At 46.1% G+C, this 17,610-nt stretch overlaps 1 protein-coding gene across 1 annotated transcript in view; it reads left to right on the forward strand.

Moving 5' to 3' along the window:
* FUBP3 (far upstream element binding protein 3) overlaps positions 1-17,610 on the forward strand; it is a 145,272-nt gene that overhangs the window by 38,030 nt on the left and 89,632 nt on the right. The window contains exons 2-3 of the mRNA XM_082263076.1: positions 67-172; positions 17,503-17,536. Of these exons, the coding sequence (XP_082119202.1) occupies positions 67-172; positions 17,503-17,536 (140 nt within the window). The remainder of the gene's footprint in view (positions 1-66; positions 173-17,502; positions 17,537-17,610) is intronic.

Below are 17,610 nucleotides of genomic sequence, written 5' to 3' on the forward strand. Positions count from 1 at the left end.
TGTAACTCCTCTCCGGAATGCTACAGACTCTGAGGCCAATGCCTTTTCCCATTTCTTCTTTTACAGATAGCTGCTAAAATTGACGGAATCCCGCACTTGAACAATGCAGGATCCCTTGTGGACCCAACGTTGTACGGTTATGGCATCCCAAAAAGACCGCTTGATGACGGAGGTATGTGCTCGGTTTTCTAAATTCTTTTTTTTTTTTTTGTTATTTATCTTTTTTTTGTAAAATCTTTTGCAGCTTTGTGTTTGTATTTTGTACTGTTAGCTTTAAGGCAATGGTCCCCAACCCCCGGGCCGCGGACCGGTACCGGTCCATGGATCAAATGGTACGGGGCCCCCCAAGGAACATTATATTTATTTCCATTTTATTTACTGTGGTGTATTTCTCTTGGGTTTGTGCAACTTTCCATGGATGAGAGGTTAACCGGGAGCTGAGAGACATCACCTAAAGCCGCACCAGTACCGCGTATCGTGATATCGGGGCGGTTTTAGGTGACGTCTGGAGCTGAGCGGCTGCAAGGGGCAGTGGCATTGTAGCTTTAGTAAAGAGGTGTATCGCTCTTCTCTCTGTTCACCGGTAAGTGTGTCACTTCGAGTGTCATTGTCTCCTATTACCCCCAGATGGAACCTTCTCATTGCAAAGAAACAAGCTCAGGGTTCTCATTGATTTAGCGTTCTAGTGAGTTAAAATGTTAAATCACTGTATATTCATTTTTTTGGTGTAACTGTATTTTATTTTGAAGGCATGTTTAAATACAATTAAATTAAAATTATTAAGACTTGGGCGGCTTGTCAGGCGACCTGGTCGTGGGTCGCCTGCCATAAATTAGCACAGGACCCGTTCTAATAGGAGGGACACAAGTCGCTCCGACTTAGAAAAAGGGTCCTGTACTACTTTGGGGCGACCTGGAGCGACCTGCATTTACTTCAATGATATGAAGTCCATGCATGCCGCTCCGAGGTCGCGGTGCGCGCTGTGCATCGCGACTTCACAGGTCGCCCCGGCAAGTCGGGTCGCTCCTATGTGAACCTGCTCTCAATCAAACTAATCTAAAATATAAACAATCAAGTCCCCACCCCCTCAGCGAGCCGCGGTAAAATTATCAAACGTTGACCGGTCCACTGCGATAAAAAGGTTGGGGAGCACTGCTTTAAGGGGCCGTTCTACAATGGATATTTCCATTTTTGATGGATGTTGAGGGGCTTGCTTCCATTCGGCACCAGCCCTTTTATGTGGGGGTTGCATTTGTTTACTTTTCAGGCTAAGTACATTTTCAGCAAGTGCAGAAAAGTACCTGTTGACGCAATCCAGTGTAGTGATCGACCGATCTCCTTTTTATATTACCGATATTTTGGTCCCCGCATATCGCTATTGGCCGATATTTTCGGACATTTAAAAAAATTACTAGTTTCTCTGTCAATGATGACGTGTACCCTCCTAAGCTATGACAAGTACTCATATACCACTCCTCTCCGCTTGAGTCCCTACAGGCCTGGAGGGTTCACCGTGCGACATGCCTCTGTTGCTGATTACTGATGTATACTGTGATTGACTTATCTGTTTGTTACTTATATTCTTGTTCTGCTCTATTTCTTATTATTAATAAACAGATTGAAGTAAAAAAAAGTATTTATTTTTTTTACACAGGTACTGTTGTGGAGGGATCTGGGGGTCTAAAAGACCCCAAACCTCTCCTCTGCACTTAAAAACATTCAAAACGCCAAGTTTGGCAATTTTTCTTTTTTTGTAATTTTTTTTGATTTGGCGCTGAGTACCTGGAACTGATGTCATGACATCACTGCCGGGTTTTTACAATGTGAATGCGGCTTTGATCGGGTCTTCTCTTCGGCGATGTAAGTAGGATGCCCGGGTCTCCTGGTGGGACGGGAGACCCGGGCGAGCCGCGAAAGGAGGCGGGGGGGACGTCCCCTCCCGCTCCTTGTAATGACAGCTGAGCGGCTTCTCAGGCGCATCAGTTATTACAAGACAGCCAACCATCGGCTATGGACACCGGTACCGGGGTGATGCCTCTAGCTGCCGGCATCACTCCGGTTCAGCACTTTCCTGAAATATTGGTAACCTCAGGGGCCGATTCCGGTATATCGGGGGAAAGTGCAGATCGGCCCTCGATATATCGGCTTTGCTGAAAATCAGTCAATCCTTACTCCAGTGCTTTTATATGAACTAAACCAAGGGTTCCACGGAACCCTAGGGTTCCTCCAAGGGTTACTAGGGGTTCCTTAAAAAATTACCAATGTTTGCCTCTCAGATAAGTTTCCTTTAACACCAATTACCTTTTTAGCTATCTGTAAGGTGGTAATTCTTCCCAATGACCTCAACTGTAAGGAACATTCTTCCCACTGACCATCACACTAATGTATTATGAGTTGTAGAGAGAGTCATTTTTTTAGCAGGGGTTCCCTGAAACTGGAATTTTTTTTCAATGGTTCAAAAGGTTGAGAGTCTGCACTAAACTGAAATCTCAAACTTGATCAGCTCCTAGCAGGGCTCTTTTGTGAACTCTTTATACTGAGGGTGATTGAACTGTAAAGGTGTGATGCCAAAGTGTAGCCAATATCTCAAAAATTAGAACATTTAGTGCCGGTTCACACTGTTCCGACTTGTCAGGCGACTTGGTCGCCTGACAAGTCGCGGACCGTGCTGTGCAATTGAAACCATTCTAATAGGAGCGACTCAAGTCGCTCCAACTTAGAAATAGGGTCCTGCACTACTTTTGGACAAAGTCGGAGCGACTTGCATTGACTTCCATTAGGTGAAGTCGGTGCAAGTCGCGCCGAAGTCGCGGTGCACGGCGACTTCATTAAGTCGCCCCGAAGTCATGTCCCCATAGTGTGAACCGACACTTAGGATACCTTCTCAACCACCAAGGGGGGGCTACCTTGAAATGTACACTTATACAATATGTTAATTAATTTTATTTGTACAGAAAATATAAAAACAAACCCGGCTTAAGTATCATAAATTTTACAAGTATCATGCCAGTCAATGATCATGGATCACAAGAGTGGCACCCAATGTGTTTTCGAAGTCAGCTTCTTCCTCTGGGGTGCAAAGATGGAGATCTGCACATTACACTAGATGTGCAAAAGATACAGAACTTCAGCTGCAGAGTAAAAGCAGTTCAGTGCCATTACAGCGGTCCAGTGAGAGGGCGCATGGGACCTGAGCAGACCCACACTTCTATCACTGGGGCAGCAGAAGGGGACACCCAAGATAGAGATTAAGTATCGATAGGTATATGGAAAAGGGTGATTCAGAATTCACATCATGGGTATAGTATCTCTCCCCCCCCCCCTCTTTTGCCAGCAACAATGTGAGCGGGCCAGTGGGTCTCACAGGTTGAAGACAGAGGGGCATGGGCAGGTTGTCTAGCGATGGGTCATACAATGGTACAACCTTTTCTCCCTTCAATCGGTAACCTCTCCAGTGGCTCATTTGTTTGCTATGAGCACCTACCCCATGAATGCAGCTAATCTTGCATGCTGCATGTTGTTTTTTTTTTTAACAGGACATCCGCTTAGCTATGGTTAGCAGGTGACTTTACTTTTGAGCTTTTATATGGCTGAATGCTACAGCGCTGCAGAGACCATGGTTTTTGCCATAAACTGTGTATTCTCTCCTTGCAACCAGGGGTATTAGATAAGGGAGCGAGAATCCCTTGTTTGTATGCCTTTCAGAGTTCCTAGGATGGTGTGAGGCTGTATACATACAGATTGGTGGGTTTCGGATGTGCTGGTGTTTCTCCACCTGGGAGTAAAGTAGTCTTAACTTTAATGGGTGCATTCCCCCTCAGAGAATCCCTTCAGCGGTACTGTAGAGGGGTTTGCTGCAAAGTTTGGAGAGGGGTGCTCACCAAAGGTAGTGAGCTGTAGCCCCCCTCCAAGGTAAATTGAGGTCAAGGTGGTTGTTGCAGCTTCTTGTATGAACATTGGCAGCTTTTATGAGGATCCTTTTTCCAGTTTCTTGGTGGTAATACTGGAAATAGATTGTGTTTCCTAATGCCACATAAAGGAGAAGTACATCCAGAGCTCATTTGGCAGTACTCCTGTGGATTACAAGAATGCAGTTCTTCACTCCTGTGACCCGTTTTCAGCAGACGGGGCTGAAGTCTGCTGTCTGCTGGTGCCACAGAGCTTGTCCAGGATCGGGCAAGATTGCGACAAAAAAGTCAGAATCCGCCCAACATGACTGGACCTGCACCCGGCTCAGCCTCTCAGGGACCTGCTGAGAGCCTAAGCCGGCCACTCCCGCCCCCTCCACAGCTCAGTGCTCCAGTGAGCATGGGGGGGGGGCAGAGCAGAGAGCGGTGCTTGTAAGTTAGGGAGCCCGGAGAACCGAGCAATCACCAGTGTTTGCTTTGTTCTCCGTGTTCAACTTGGCTGGGAACAGATGCAGAATCTGATCGATGCTGCATCCCCTAGGTAAGTAGGATTGTGTAAAAACTACATTATACATTATATATTTTTTTTAAATAAAGTGCATTTGTACTTTGTGCCTATTGAAGGACCACACACAGACAGAAGTGCAACTTGCTCATTACGCTTACCTCCCCAAAAGTTATGAAACGGACAGGCTTGTGTGTGTGCGCCATAAAACAATACGCTAAAATGTCTTGTGTAATAATATATAATGTGGTTGCCAAAGTGCTTGTTATTGCTATACAGTGCTGGCTGGTGTCCACAGTACACAGAAGCAGGGTGGTGGCAGAGGCCATAAGAAAGTTTTTTTGTGAAGGCTCAGAACTTTGTGGCACAAAACATTTCCTTCCTAACAGACTTTAAAGTGAAGCTCTAGCCAAGACGCTTAACTTGAATAGTGTAGGGGTGGCTTTAGAACTTTTATGTATTTGTTGGAGAAATTTGACCCCACTTTGTGTCTCAATTTTATTATTGTCTTGCGAGGGGGAATCTGTCATTGTGAACAATTGTCCTGGTGTCTAAAGGGACAGGACGTGACAAAAAACTTGTCAGCTGGCATTGGTTTTTGGCATTCAGGTTCCTATTAAGCACACAGTCATTTCTCTGCCCATCGACAGACGCAGCTCCATCTATTCAGAGAATGTAAACATCCCTTGTGACAGTAATAGGCAGTGACAGGTGCTCTTTTAAGTTGTCACCAGTAGAGATGCGGTAAAACCACATGGTTGAGCTATGTTTGTGCTGCTCCTCCTTTAGCTGGAAAGGCATTTGCTGGTGAACACATGCCGCAGCAGGAATTAAACCACCAGTCGCCTTCGGTGGGCACTACCACCCAATGTGCATGAACTATTGAAGTGAATGGGGGCTGTGATGCAGCTGCCTCACAACTGCGTGCAATGCATTAAGGTTGTGGTGTGGAAGTCTGGCATTTGAAGGGTTAAAACTAGTGATCGACCGATTATCGGCAAAGCCAATATATCGAGGGCCGAAACGCACTATCCCCGATCTATCGGAATCGGCCCCTGATGTTGCCGATATTTTGGGAAAGTGCTGTACCGGAGTGATGCCTGCAGCTAGAGGCATCACCCCGGTACCAGCGTCCAGAGCCGACAGTCGGCTGTCTTGTAATGACAACCGATGTGGCTGAGAAGCCGCTCGGCTGTCATTACAAGGAGCGGGAGGGGACGTCCTCCACCCCCTCCCGCCGCGTCCCACCAGGAGATCCGGGCAACCAGCCTGCACAGCCACATTCGGTTCTGATTGGGTCTCCATGCAGAAACCCTTCCGCGGCTCCCGGTGGGGCAGGAGACCCGGGCAACCAGCCTGCACGGCCGCCGAAGAACCGATCAAAGCCCCATTCGGTCTCTGATCGGGGCTCCATGCAAAAACCCGGAAGTGATGTTTAGACATCACTTCCAGGTACTCGGTGCCAAATTTAAAAAAATGACCGCATTCAAACCGGTCAAGCTTGACGATTTGAATGCTGTTAAGTGCAGAGGAGGGGTTTGGGGTCTTTTAGGCCCCCAGATCCTTCCACAAGAGTACCTGTCAAGAAAAAAATAAAATAAAAAATGTGTGTGTATGTGTATATATAGAGAGAGAGTGTGTGTATATATATGTGTGTGTGTGTGTGTGTATATATATATATATATATATATATATATATAATATATTCCTTAAAATGTACGAAAATATCGGCGCATATTGGCCAAAATATCGGTATCGGCAACGAAAAAAACGATATCGGCCGATCACTAGTTAAAACGCAGCAAACGTTTTCGCGCCACCTGTCTAATGCTCTGACGAGTAACCCAAATGCAGATTGCTCTTCATAGAGCAATGTAGATGTGAACAATCCCTGAGGCAGCCTTCTACCTGTCTCATGCCGGGAGAAGCCATTGAGGTCTGTATGCAGCTGCAAACATGCTTTTTTTTTTTTTTTTTCTTCGATTTCTTCTAAAATGTGAAAACTGAGCTATTTGACTTGGAACCCACTTTTAGGTGTGTGTGTGGGGGGGGGGGGGGGATCCTGGCAGGGGTTAGTAGCTCCTGCAAGGCTTTTGAAAAAGACCCACAAAGAGAAGAAGCCACCGGTTTGTGCATCGCAGGCTATGAAGTCTGAGCAGTTTGGTAGCCTGTGGCTTGCTGGTTGTTTCTGCTGGGAATTTGACTTCTCTTCCAGCGCTTGCAGATCTGTCACCACTGCAGAGCCTCGTCTTGTGTAGTGTAAAGATTGCAGGGAGTTGGGACTGCTCTTCAGACTGCCATTTGCCATCGCTTTGTTTACTCACCTTTAGCCCCGAGCCAACTGCGTGTGGAGTGTATAAATAACATGTGCCGTGTCATTTGATCCTATTATATTTTTAATGCTGTTCCAAGTTGTGTAGTTGCACAGCTCAGCACCGCTCCGAGTCTCCTGCAGCAAGAGGCCCATGCTTGGTGACTGCAGGTGTTTGGAAAGCAGCTGTTTGCTCTCCATGCGTGAGAATGTATACGTGTGTGTGTATATATATATATTTAATACTGGACAAATCGCATTTTTTAGAGCAACTCTTTCTTGTACACTGAGGTACACAGGAATTCAGATTCTGAATTATTCTGCAGCCTGTAGAAGGCATGGACAGTGCCAAACAAAAAAGTGACCCCCCCCCCTCTACACTCAGTATGGCAGCATTTTTGGAGGATGGACGCTTCCTCAATGCTGAGAGAAGTTACATTTTAGGCTACGTTCACGTGTGGGCGCAGCGGATCACGGGCAGAATCACCGGAAATCATTGCAAATCTCGGGACGCCTGTGCGTTGCCTGTGATTTGCAATGGCACCCCAAACGCTGTGCGATGTTGCCGCAAAATCCGCCTGCCGAATCGCGGTAACGTCGCGCAAAAGAAGCTCTTGTACCTTTTTTTTTGTGCGTCATGCGTTCTGTTTGCTCCTTGTGTGCCCAAGACTCCTAGTGCCCCCATGTACTACTTATGCAAATCAATGCGGCACCGCAAAATTGGCGCCACATCAATTTGAGCACTGCCATTGCCGGCAATAGGATGCGACTCATGCAATTTGCCCTGTCAAAAAGCATTACAAATTGCTCCAATGTGAACAGAGGCCTAATGCCTTGTACACACGCAACGATTATCGGCCGACCGATCGTCTGACTTTTGTCCAGAGTGGTGTTTTGTTGGTTGGAATGTGCCTAGACTGCACACGAATTTTTCTCAGCCAACAAAAATTTACTTCAGAAGTGATGTCATGTGCTGGTTTACTTTCCGTGTGTTTTTTCTTCTCTGAGCATGCCCAGTCTTGCTCATCAGATTTTTGTCTGCCGAAATCTGTACTGACTGACAGAAAATCGGCCGTTCTGTTGACAGCCAACAAAAATTTTATAGCATGCACACCAGATTTTTTTCGGCCGAAAAGTCGGAGTTGGTTGTCGGAAGCATCATACTAACAAGCCGACAATCGGCCGATCGGACGTTGGCTGAAAATTCACGGCCAACTATCGACGCGTGTGTACGGGGCTTAAGAAGGCAGACCAAGTGAGCCACCTGACCAAGTCTGCCAAAAGTATGAAACATTTGTTCGGTGAACCGACACTTTTAAAGAAGGCGTTCTTGTTATTGTTAGTCCGGATCGTGGTTTAAAGTGGTATCTAGTAGATGTGTATGTCCTTGAATCTTTGTTTTAATGGGCATTGTTGTACTCCTATTGTGTGGTTTAATGACCTTCTAGTGAGTTACTTTCCTTGATTATCGCAATGTGCTGCCTTTGTTAATTGTTGCAGTAGTCAGATGTAAAGAAGAAAATCAAAGCTCGATGTCTTCAGTAATTTGGCACTAAAAGCTTAATTGTTTGCTAATACAAAAATATTACCATTCGAGTACCTTAATGGCGTGTTTTTATGTCCTTTGGGACTGTTTTCAGATTTTTTTTTTCCATTGGAAGACTTTTTTTTTTTTTCTTTCTGTTCTTTTTTCTTTATTTAGTTTGAACCACCATTAATTGAATACCTGTTAAAAAAAAGTGTCCTACATATCCTCATGAATCATTCTCAGAAGCAATTGCCACTTGGCAATATAACTTAAAAGACCAATAAATAGACCTATTGTCAAACATGGCCTCACTCTCTCTGTCTTAAAAGGTAGTCTCTTTATATCTCGGCCCCCACAAAGTTGGTGTATCTTGTTTGCTTTGACCTTGTTTATACTTCCTACAGCAGGGATGGGCATGCAGCCCGCACAATCGTTGCATCCGGCCCCCCTGTGCCGCTGAGCCTGTGTAGCTGTCAGAAGGAGCCGATGGCTCCGTCCTGACAGTGTGAGTCGCAGAAAAGGGTGGACCCCGGGGCGCAGAGCAGTGCGCCCCGGGTCCACCCATTTGTGTGACCATAGCGAATGAAAATTCGCTATTTTCACACGGATCCTCCTCCTGGCATGTGAGATTGTGGCTTCCTTCTTATTGGATCCCCTGTGAGATTGTGGCTTCCTTCTTATTGGATCCCCTGTGAGATTGTGGCTTCCTTCTTATTGGATCCCCTGTGAGATTGTGGCTTCCTTCTTATTGGATCCCCTGTGAGATTGTGGCTTCCTTCTTATTGGATCCCCTGTGAGATTGTGGCTTCCTTCTTATTGGATCCCCAGTGAGATTGACTTCCTTCTTATTGGATCCCCCTGTGAGATTGTGACTTCCTTCTTATTGGATCCCCAGTGAGATTGTGGCTTCCTTCTTATTGGATCCCCTGTGAGATTGTGGCTTCCTTCTTATTGGATCCCCTGTGAGATTGTGACATCCTTCTTATTGGATCCCCTGTGAGATTGTGAATTCCTTCTTATTGAATCCCCTGTGAGATTGTGAATTCCTTCTTATTGGATCCCCTGTGAGATTGTGAATTCCTTCTTATTGGATCCCCTGGGAGATTGTGAATTCCTTCTTATTGGATCCCCTGGGAGATTGTGAATTCCTTCTTATTGGATCCCCTGGGAGATTGTGAATTCCTTCTTATTGGATCCCCTGGAAGATTGTGAATTCCTTCTTATTGGATCCCCTGGAAGATTGTGAATTCCTTCTTATTGGATCCCCTGGGAGATTGTGACTCCTAGGCAGGTTTGAATCTAAAGAAGGGAATAGGACACTTTGTAGCACCGACACTTAGACACATTAGGGTGTGTTTGGGAATAGCTCTCCTGCAATATTGGTCAGGTATCCACATTAACAACAAGAAGGGTTTGGGTGGAGTGGCGCTCTACAGCTTTGCCTGCATGGAAAAATGAAAACCGCAGGATCTGCCGATAGATTACAATAAATGTGGAAAAATCCAGCCGAGAGAATGACACCTTCTCCAAAATAGCGTCAGCAAGTGACCGGAGCCTGCGACTGCAATGTAGACAGCACCATGCTGTGCCTGTGGGTAGACTCAGTGTATTTCCACTTTTGCAGCCAAATTGGGGATAACGCCTACTTTATATTTGTTACTTGTTCCATTTATTTTTTATTTATTTTTAAGTATAACTAACAAAAAAAAGCTGCTTTTGTTACTATTTTACTTGCTGTATTCTGCAAACTACAAAACTGAAATTTGCCTCTGCTATGCATGCATAGACAGCTGGGCAATTAAAGTGTAACTCCACTTTTGTTGAGAAAAAAACATTCCCCTCTGGGTGATCTCTGTACATTGCAAGGATTATAACAAACTTTGTTGCAGATTCCTACCTTTTGCTATTCTGAGACCCCGTTCACAGTGGGGCGATCCGACTTGCCAGGGCGACCTCACAGGTCGCGGTTCGCAGCTCGCACCGTGACCTCGGAGCGGCCGGCATGGACTTCATAACATTGAAGTCAATGCAGGTCGCTCCAGGTCGCCCCAAAGAAGCTCTGGACCCTTTTTCTAAGTCGGAGCAACTTGTGTCGCTCCTATTAGAACGGGTCCACAGCTTCTCTATGGCAGGCGACCTGTCAGGCGACCAGGTCGCCTGACAGGTTGCCCCAGTGTGAACGGGGTCTGAACGAATTATTGTTTGTTCCTCTGTGCTGAGTGGGTCTAATGGGACTCCGGTCTCAGTGTTTTATTTCTTTTAAGAATATTTTACTTTTTATTTCTCTTTACTCGCTTGCTAGCTAGGGTTCAGAGAATAATTTTCCTGGTGATCTGCAAGCAACGATGCCTGCTGGGGCTTCACACTGGATAATCTAGATCCTTATGGTCCCCCCCCCCCCCAGTCTGGCCTATGAGCGTGAGCAGGTTATAGTTCCGACCTAGGCCTAGCCACGATGGTCCCCCTTTTTCGGAGGGAGATGAGCCTGCGAGCGGATACCTCGCCGGAACGCGCCGACCTGGAACGCCCTTAGTCGCAATGTACCCCTCGGCTGGCAGCACCCCCACTGTGGGTGGGAGGCAGTCTGTCCAGAGCAGAGCCCATCCGGTCCATGGTGAGCTCCTGTTGTTTGGTTGAGCTCTATGTTGCCCAGTTGGCTAGGTTTAGCCTCTTGGAGTTGACGTTACTGTCTGGTTGCGTTTTTCCCACCCGTCATGCCTATACTGCTTTGGGACATTCCACTCAGCTCATGGAGATGAGGCTGCATCTGTCGATGGACGATGGAGAAAATAAGATTTTTGTTATATCAGAGAAAAAGATTTTACGGTAAGATGTCCATCGACAGACGCAGCAACCGCTCCTCTGGGGTTGGTTCTTTTGTCTTAACTGCTTTAAAACTAAACTGATGTGCTGGGTTATGCCTGGAGGGACAGCCCCTAGGGAGTGTACATTCAAACTTTCCTGCCTAGACTACTCCTGATGGGAGGAGCATAACCCATTCAGCTCATGTAGATGAGGCTGCGTCTGTCGATGGACATCAGAAAAAAAGATTTTACAGTAAGATCTTACAAAAATCTTATTTTTTGACTAAACCTTTTTAAAAAAAACTAGACACTTGCCTTCTATTCCTGGCAAATGGGCTTTGTGTTGGTGCGCTAAAAGGAACATAATGGAATTAGATTGGCTCTCTGCTGTGTAAATAAGAGTGGTAGGAGGTTGTTCTATATTGAAAGTAGAATATGACCCACTGCTCATCTATTCACAACTGAATGCTCTATATACACTTGCAGATCTCAAAGAAAACACCTGTCACCCATGGGTGCTCCACCTGTGGCCCTCCAGTTGTTGTGGAATTAAAAGTCCCATCATGCCTCTGCCTTTGGAAGTCATGCTTGAAACTGTCAGCAGCTTGCAGTGCTTCATGGGACTTGTAGTTCTGCAACAACTGGAGGGCCACAGGTTGGGCACCCATGTATATGTGCGTGTGTGCTGACGGAATCAACAATTAAATGGCACATACTTCTGTACCGATGCATGAGGAGCGGTTTAAAAAGAAAAGTGCCCAAACACGGACACAGCTACAGAATAGGCTACAGTTGACTGTTGCTGATCCCGTGTGTCACCTGTCTTCCCAGCTATAGAAAGTAGAGTGACTCAGCATGGATTGGCAGCCCTGCAGTTGTTTGACAACAGCTGATCACATGAGGAGCATAGGCACTGCTATTCCTTTCTGCTAACGACATTCAGGCCTCGTACACACAGGATGTTTTCTACAAGCTTCCTCCCGGCAGCAGCGTTTTGGGAAAAAAATGCCTGACGCTCGTAAAAGTGTCTAACGCTTTTACAAGTGTTTGGGAGTTTTATTAATTTTATTGGGCAGAGTAATTCTGGCCATTGCAGTGAATGTGCAAGCGCTAAACACTCCTAGCGTTAACGCTCATTTAGCATCAATCGGTTTTTTGTGCCCAAATTCTGCTGTAGGGATTGACCGATTTATCGGCAAAGCCAATATATCGAGGGCCGATCTGCACTTTCCCCGATATACCGGAATCGGCCCCCGAGGTTACTGATATTGCCGATATTTCAGGAAAGTGCTGTACCGGAGTGATGCCTGCAGCTAGAGGCATCACCCCGGTACCGGAGTCCATAGCCGACGGTCGGCTGTCTTGTAAGGGCAACTATTGCGGCCGAGAAGCCGCTCGGCTGTCATTACAAGGAGCTGGAGGGGACGTCCCAATAGCCTGCAGATGCAGTTTCTCTGCAGCGGTCTGCCATGCCCACCTGCTTCATACCCTGCTGAGTCAATCCTAAAGATATGCATCAGCTTGAAGCATGAGAGTGCGGGTATGTTGGATTTCTGCAGAGAAACCACTGCTCTCTCACACAAATTGCAGCAGCTTTTATCTGTAGATTACTAGCTGGAACAGGCTGGGTTCACACTTGCATCAGATGCAGCTCACAGCAGGGGTCGGATGAGTCTCTGTCCTCTGTTTCAGGGACAAATCAGGCCCGATTTTTTGCCTGATTTCGAATCGGACACGGAGCCAAAGATGCACCAGACCCCTGTGCAATCTGCTCTGCAGCCACCATGGAGATGTGTGAACCGGCATGACACTCAACTGTCATGTGAATTGGATGCGGGGAAACCCGCATCCGAAACGCACTAGTGTGAACCCAGCCTTAACCACTTACGGACTGCCCACCGTGTATTTACGGCGGTACTTTGACGTTAAATACCGGGCCTGATCTGCAGTGGGATCACCCTTATGGGCGACGGGAGAGGCGCGCCCCCCCCCCCCCATTTGTTTTCCCCGCTTACCGGACCGGCCGGCCGGCTCTCCTCTCAGGCAGGATGTCGAGTGAGGGCAAGATGGCCCCACTCGACTCTATGGCCTTGGCGGACCGGAGTGACATCATACGTCGCTCCATAGCAACGGATTTAAAGAGCCCATTTTTTTCCATCATGAAAAAAAAAATACTTTTTTTTTTCTTTAAGTGGAGATGTGAGCTCTTTTTGACTCCCATATCTCACATTAAAGAGGACCCGTCATGCTTATTTCTATTACAAGGGATGTTTACATTTCTTGTAATAGAAATAAAAAAAATGATCAAAACCTTTTTTTTAACATGTTGGGTATCTATTTACTCTGCATAAAATTGGGCTAACTTTACTATTTTCTTATTTTATTAATTCAAGTGAATTTTTCCAAAAAAATTGCGTTTGTAAGACCGCTGCGCAAATGCAGTGATAAAAAATATTGCAACAATCTCCATTTTATTCCCTTTTTTTAATTTTTAATAACTTTGATGGATCTGACATTAAGCATGGTCACAGGTGAGGACTATGTCTTCATCTTTCTGACCTACTAGTATTTTTCTTGTGCCTTTTATAAGTGTTGGTAATTCTTCATATTTGGATCCTGAAGAAGCCCTTGAATAGGGGAAATGCGTTGATCCTGAATTACCCATATTGTATCTGTTTAATCCCGCTGAGTCGGATACACATTATATGTATATTGTGTTATTTGCTATCTTTCTTGGTTTTCATTTTTGATGCACCAATAAATTATTCTTGCTTTTAAGTTTTTGGATTATAGAATTATTATTAATGTAAGGCACCATAAAATCCCCCTCTTTCTCTCCTGCCTTGTTCTCCAAGTGGAGAAAAGGCAGGGGTTCCTCTCCTTGAGTTTAATTTGGGGATAGTGCTGTGGATTGAATTGGATATTTGTTTTGTCCACACAGAATTTCCTCCCTACGTTCTCCTATAATAATTTTGTGCTCCCTGAATATATTTCCAGCACTTGATTTTGGCTTTTAACACTTCTTTAAAATGTTGGTTTGCTCTGCCTCCAGAGCTGCGTGGGTTTGCTCTGCCTCCAGAGCTGCGTGGGTTTGCTCTGCCTCCAGAGCTGCGTGGGTTTGCTCTGCCTCCAGAGCTGCGTGGGTTTGCTCTGCCTCCAGAGCTGCGTGGGTTTGCTCTGCCTCCAGAGCTGCGTGGGTTTGCTCGGCCTCCAGAGCTGCGTGGGTTTGCTCGGCCTCCAGAGCTGCGTTGGTTTGCTCGGCCTCCAGAGCTGCGTTGGTTTGCTTGGCCTCCAGAGCTGTGTTGGTTTGCTTGGCCTCCAGTAGGGATGCACCGAATATTCGGCGGCCGAACATTATTCGGCCGAAAATAGAAAAAATAGCACTTAAGTCAAAAGGCCCAATAATTTTGTGCCGAACAATAGGGCTGAACGATAGTCGATATGATATCGACTATCGTTCTGTGGCCGTAGGCGATATTCATATCGCCGAGGTCACGATATTTACAGGGGGAAGGGACTCGGAGGAGGACAGGAGGACTCACAGACTTCCGTGTTAGGCAGGGGAAGCCGGGACACTTCAGCGGTGAGCATACATACATTACTCACTCGTGCACTGCAGCCCGCCCCACACATTCAGTGAGTCTTACTCTCCTCCCTAGTTTTTTCAATGGCACATTCAGGAAGCCAATCACGCCGTGATTAGCTGCACAGCGAACCAATCACGCGTGCCTGCACACCTGATTGGTTCCGCTGTGCCGCTACTCACGGCGTGATTGGCTTCCTGAATGTGCCATTGAAAAAACTAGGGAGGAGAGTAAGACTCACTGAATGTGTGGGGCGGGCTGCAGTGCACGAGTGAGTAATGTATGTATGCGGCTGTGCTCCTTTCCAGGCTCCTACTAGTCCACCTCCAGCCTCCTACTACCACCACTATGAGAGACTGTCACTGTATAATCTGATCGAGTCCACACTGACACTGACTGACTGTCACTGAGTAATTGATGTTACCACATTAACCCTGACCTGCCCAGTGCCCTGTATCTGCAATTAAATTTTACAAGGCTGCCTGCATGCTTCCGGATTTCCATTCCCAGCATCCTTCCCAATCCCTTCAGTGTCACTAACATTAACCCTATGGTACAAGGCTGCAATGTGCACTGAATCCCATTCCCTACAGTAACATTTAAGGGGAGAGACATGAGAGGACAAGAGAGAGAGAGAGAGACATGAGAGGACAAGAGAGAGAGAGAGAGAGACATGAGAGGACAAAAAATTGGCAAAATAAATGGAAAAAAATGCGAAACACCGCGTTCGGTATTCGGCCTTCGGCCAAACATTTCATTATTATTCGGCTTCGGCCAAGAATTTCATTTCGGTGCATCCCTAGCCTCCAGAGCTGTGTTGGTTTGCTTGGCCTCCAGAGCTGTGTTGGTTTGCTTGGCCTCCAGAGCTGTGTTGGTTTGCTTGGCCTCCAGAGCTGTGTTGGTTTGCTTGGCCTCCAGAGCTGTGTGGGTTGGTTTGCTTGGCCTCCAGAGCTGTGTGGGTTGGTTTGCTTGGCCTCCAGAGCTGTGTGGGTTGGTTTGCTTGGCCTCCAGAGCTGTGTTGGTTGGTTTGCTTGGCCTCCAGAGCTGTGTTGGTTGGTTTGCTTGGCCTCCAGAGCTGTGTTGGTTGGTTTTGCTCGGCCTCCAGAGCTGTGTTGGTCAATCTGGCCATTCATCACATTAAAGGTGCGATAATTTAAAAAGAAGAGGGGTGATACACCCCACGGTTTTGCGCTTGCAAAATGTGCAAATATGTGTAAATTTGTGAATTATACCTCAAAAATACTAGAATTATACAATAAGATGTGAACCAATATATATGTACCGTATATATGCAATAATGAGGACCCACACACACATTGGGAACGAATCCAATAGGTGATAAAACAAGCCGCTCTAAGTGAAAACAAAAAACACAAAAATAAAAATAGTGTCCTTATTAAAAGCAGCAAGTTATTAAATGTCCACAGAAGTCAGTCCTATGTGCGCTTGTGCTGAGTATAAATATACGCCATGCAGGGATGTAGATCCAAAAGAAACCCAGGGACAAGTCCCAAAAGAGTAGTGCTTGAAGTGGAGATCGGGGGGCCACACTTGTGCTCAGGGGATGTGTGTCAGGAAAACTCACCAGAGGTGATGGATCCCCTCCTGCCCTACGGCAGGGGGATCATTCAGGCTCAAGGGAAGCTTTTCCTCCTCCCAATGGGGTCTGCGATACTCTCGGTCCTCCCGCAGTTCCTGGTTAAAGGTCCTCCTGTGTATCCCTTTATATGGACTCCGTATGGTATCGGATGTCAGAAAATATAAGCAAGCCTCATAGTAAAGTCCATTAAAAAAATATTTATTTAAAATATAGGGGTCAGTCATAAAACATGTTGCATGCCATAAGAGACAGACCAAATAATAAAAAACAATAAGGGACACAAGTGGTGCACCCTGAAAGGTATGCACTCAGGTAGAGGAGGCTAGGAAACGCCGGCGTTCCAAAACAGTCCTTCCAACCATCGGTCACGTGTCCTACGTGCGTTCCAAAATGACGCGTTTCGTCATCAACCTATGACGTCCTCCGATCTTGGAAAGTGCAATGGGAAAGCTCAGAAGGGGCAGGGTCCAGTTTACCTTGAAACTAAACCAGTCCGTTTTTTATCATCCATAAGGATCCCTGATGGTGTTTGATTCAATTATCATTCCAGGAGCAACAAAGGGATATAGGATGCATATAGGAGAATCACCCATGTGTACTTTAACTTGATTCTACCAGGCACACCTGTTGGCTTTTTCTAGTGGTGCCTCCTGCATTTAGACTGTAAATTACCTTGTAACTCTTCCACACTATAAATAGGGCTCCCACACAAGAAGGAATTCTCTAACCAAACAAATTCCCTGCGGACACATTTATGTATAGAGAGCAAAATCCCTGCCTGTTATTTGGGCTATTGATCGGCATTTATGAGAACAGACATATGTCTTTGAGATCCTCTGTTGGCCTGTATTAATGTGTACGCCAATCTGCCTAATCTTTACATCATCTTTAATTTGCTGGCCAGTGGGGAGGATTTAAAGATTTTTTTTCTAAAATGTGTGTCTTTTTTATGTTCCCATGTAGTGAGGGACATGAGGAGGAGGGGGGGCTGACAGTAGGTTTTCTTGCCCCCCCCCCCCCCCCCCGCATGAGAGCAAGCGATCAATGTCACAGCGACTGCCCAGCTGGTCTGTGCAATTTATAGAATGTTTATTCCAGTGACATAATCCATAATGCATCCATATCAGGCCTAAATGTCTGCGCCAGCCGCCCTCACCCTCCCGGCAGTCTGTGTATTATTTTATAGCGAGATGAAGTTAGCTCATTTTTAAATAACACTTTTTTTAATATTTTTCTTCTTTTCCCCCTCTTCTCTCCCACAGTTGGCAACCAGCTAGGGGCTCTAGTACATCAAAGGTAAGCACCGGACTCTATTTTATTACTTATTGATCTCTATCTAATTGTTTATTGATCCACCATCTGTACTCTAG

Source organism: Pelophylax lessonae, assembly GCF_965119305.1.
Source record: "Pelophylax lessonae genome assembly, chromosome: 7".
Classification (NCBI taxonomy): Eukaryota; Metazoa; Chordata; class Amphibia; order Anura; family Ranidae; genus Pelophylax; species Pelophylax lessonae.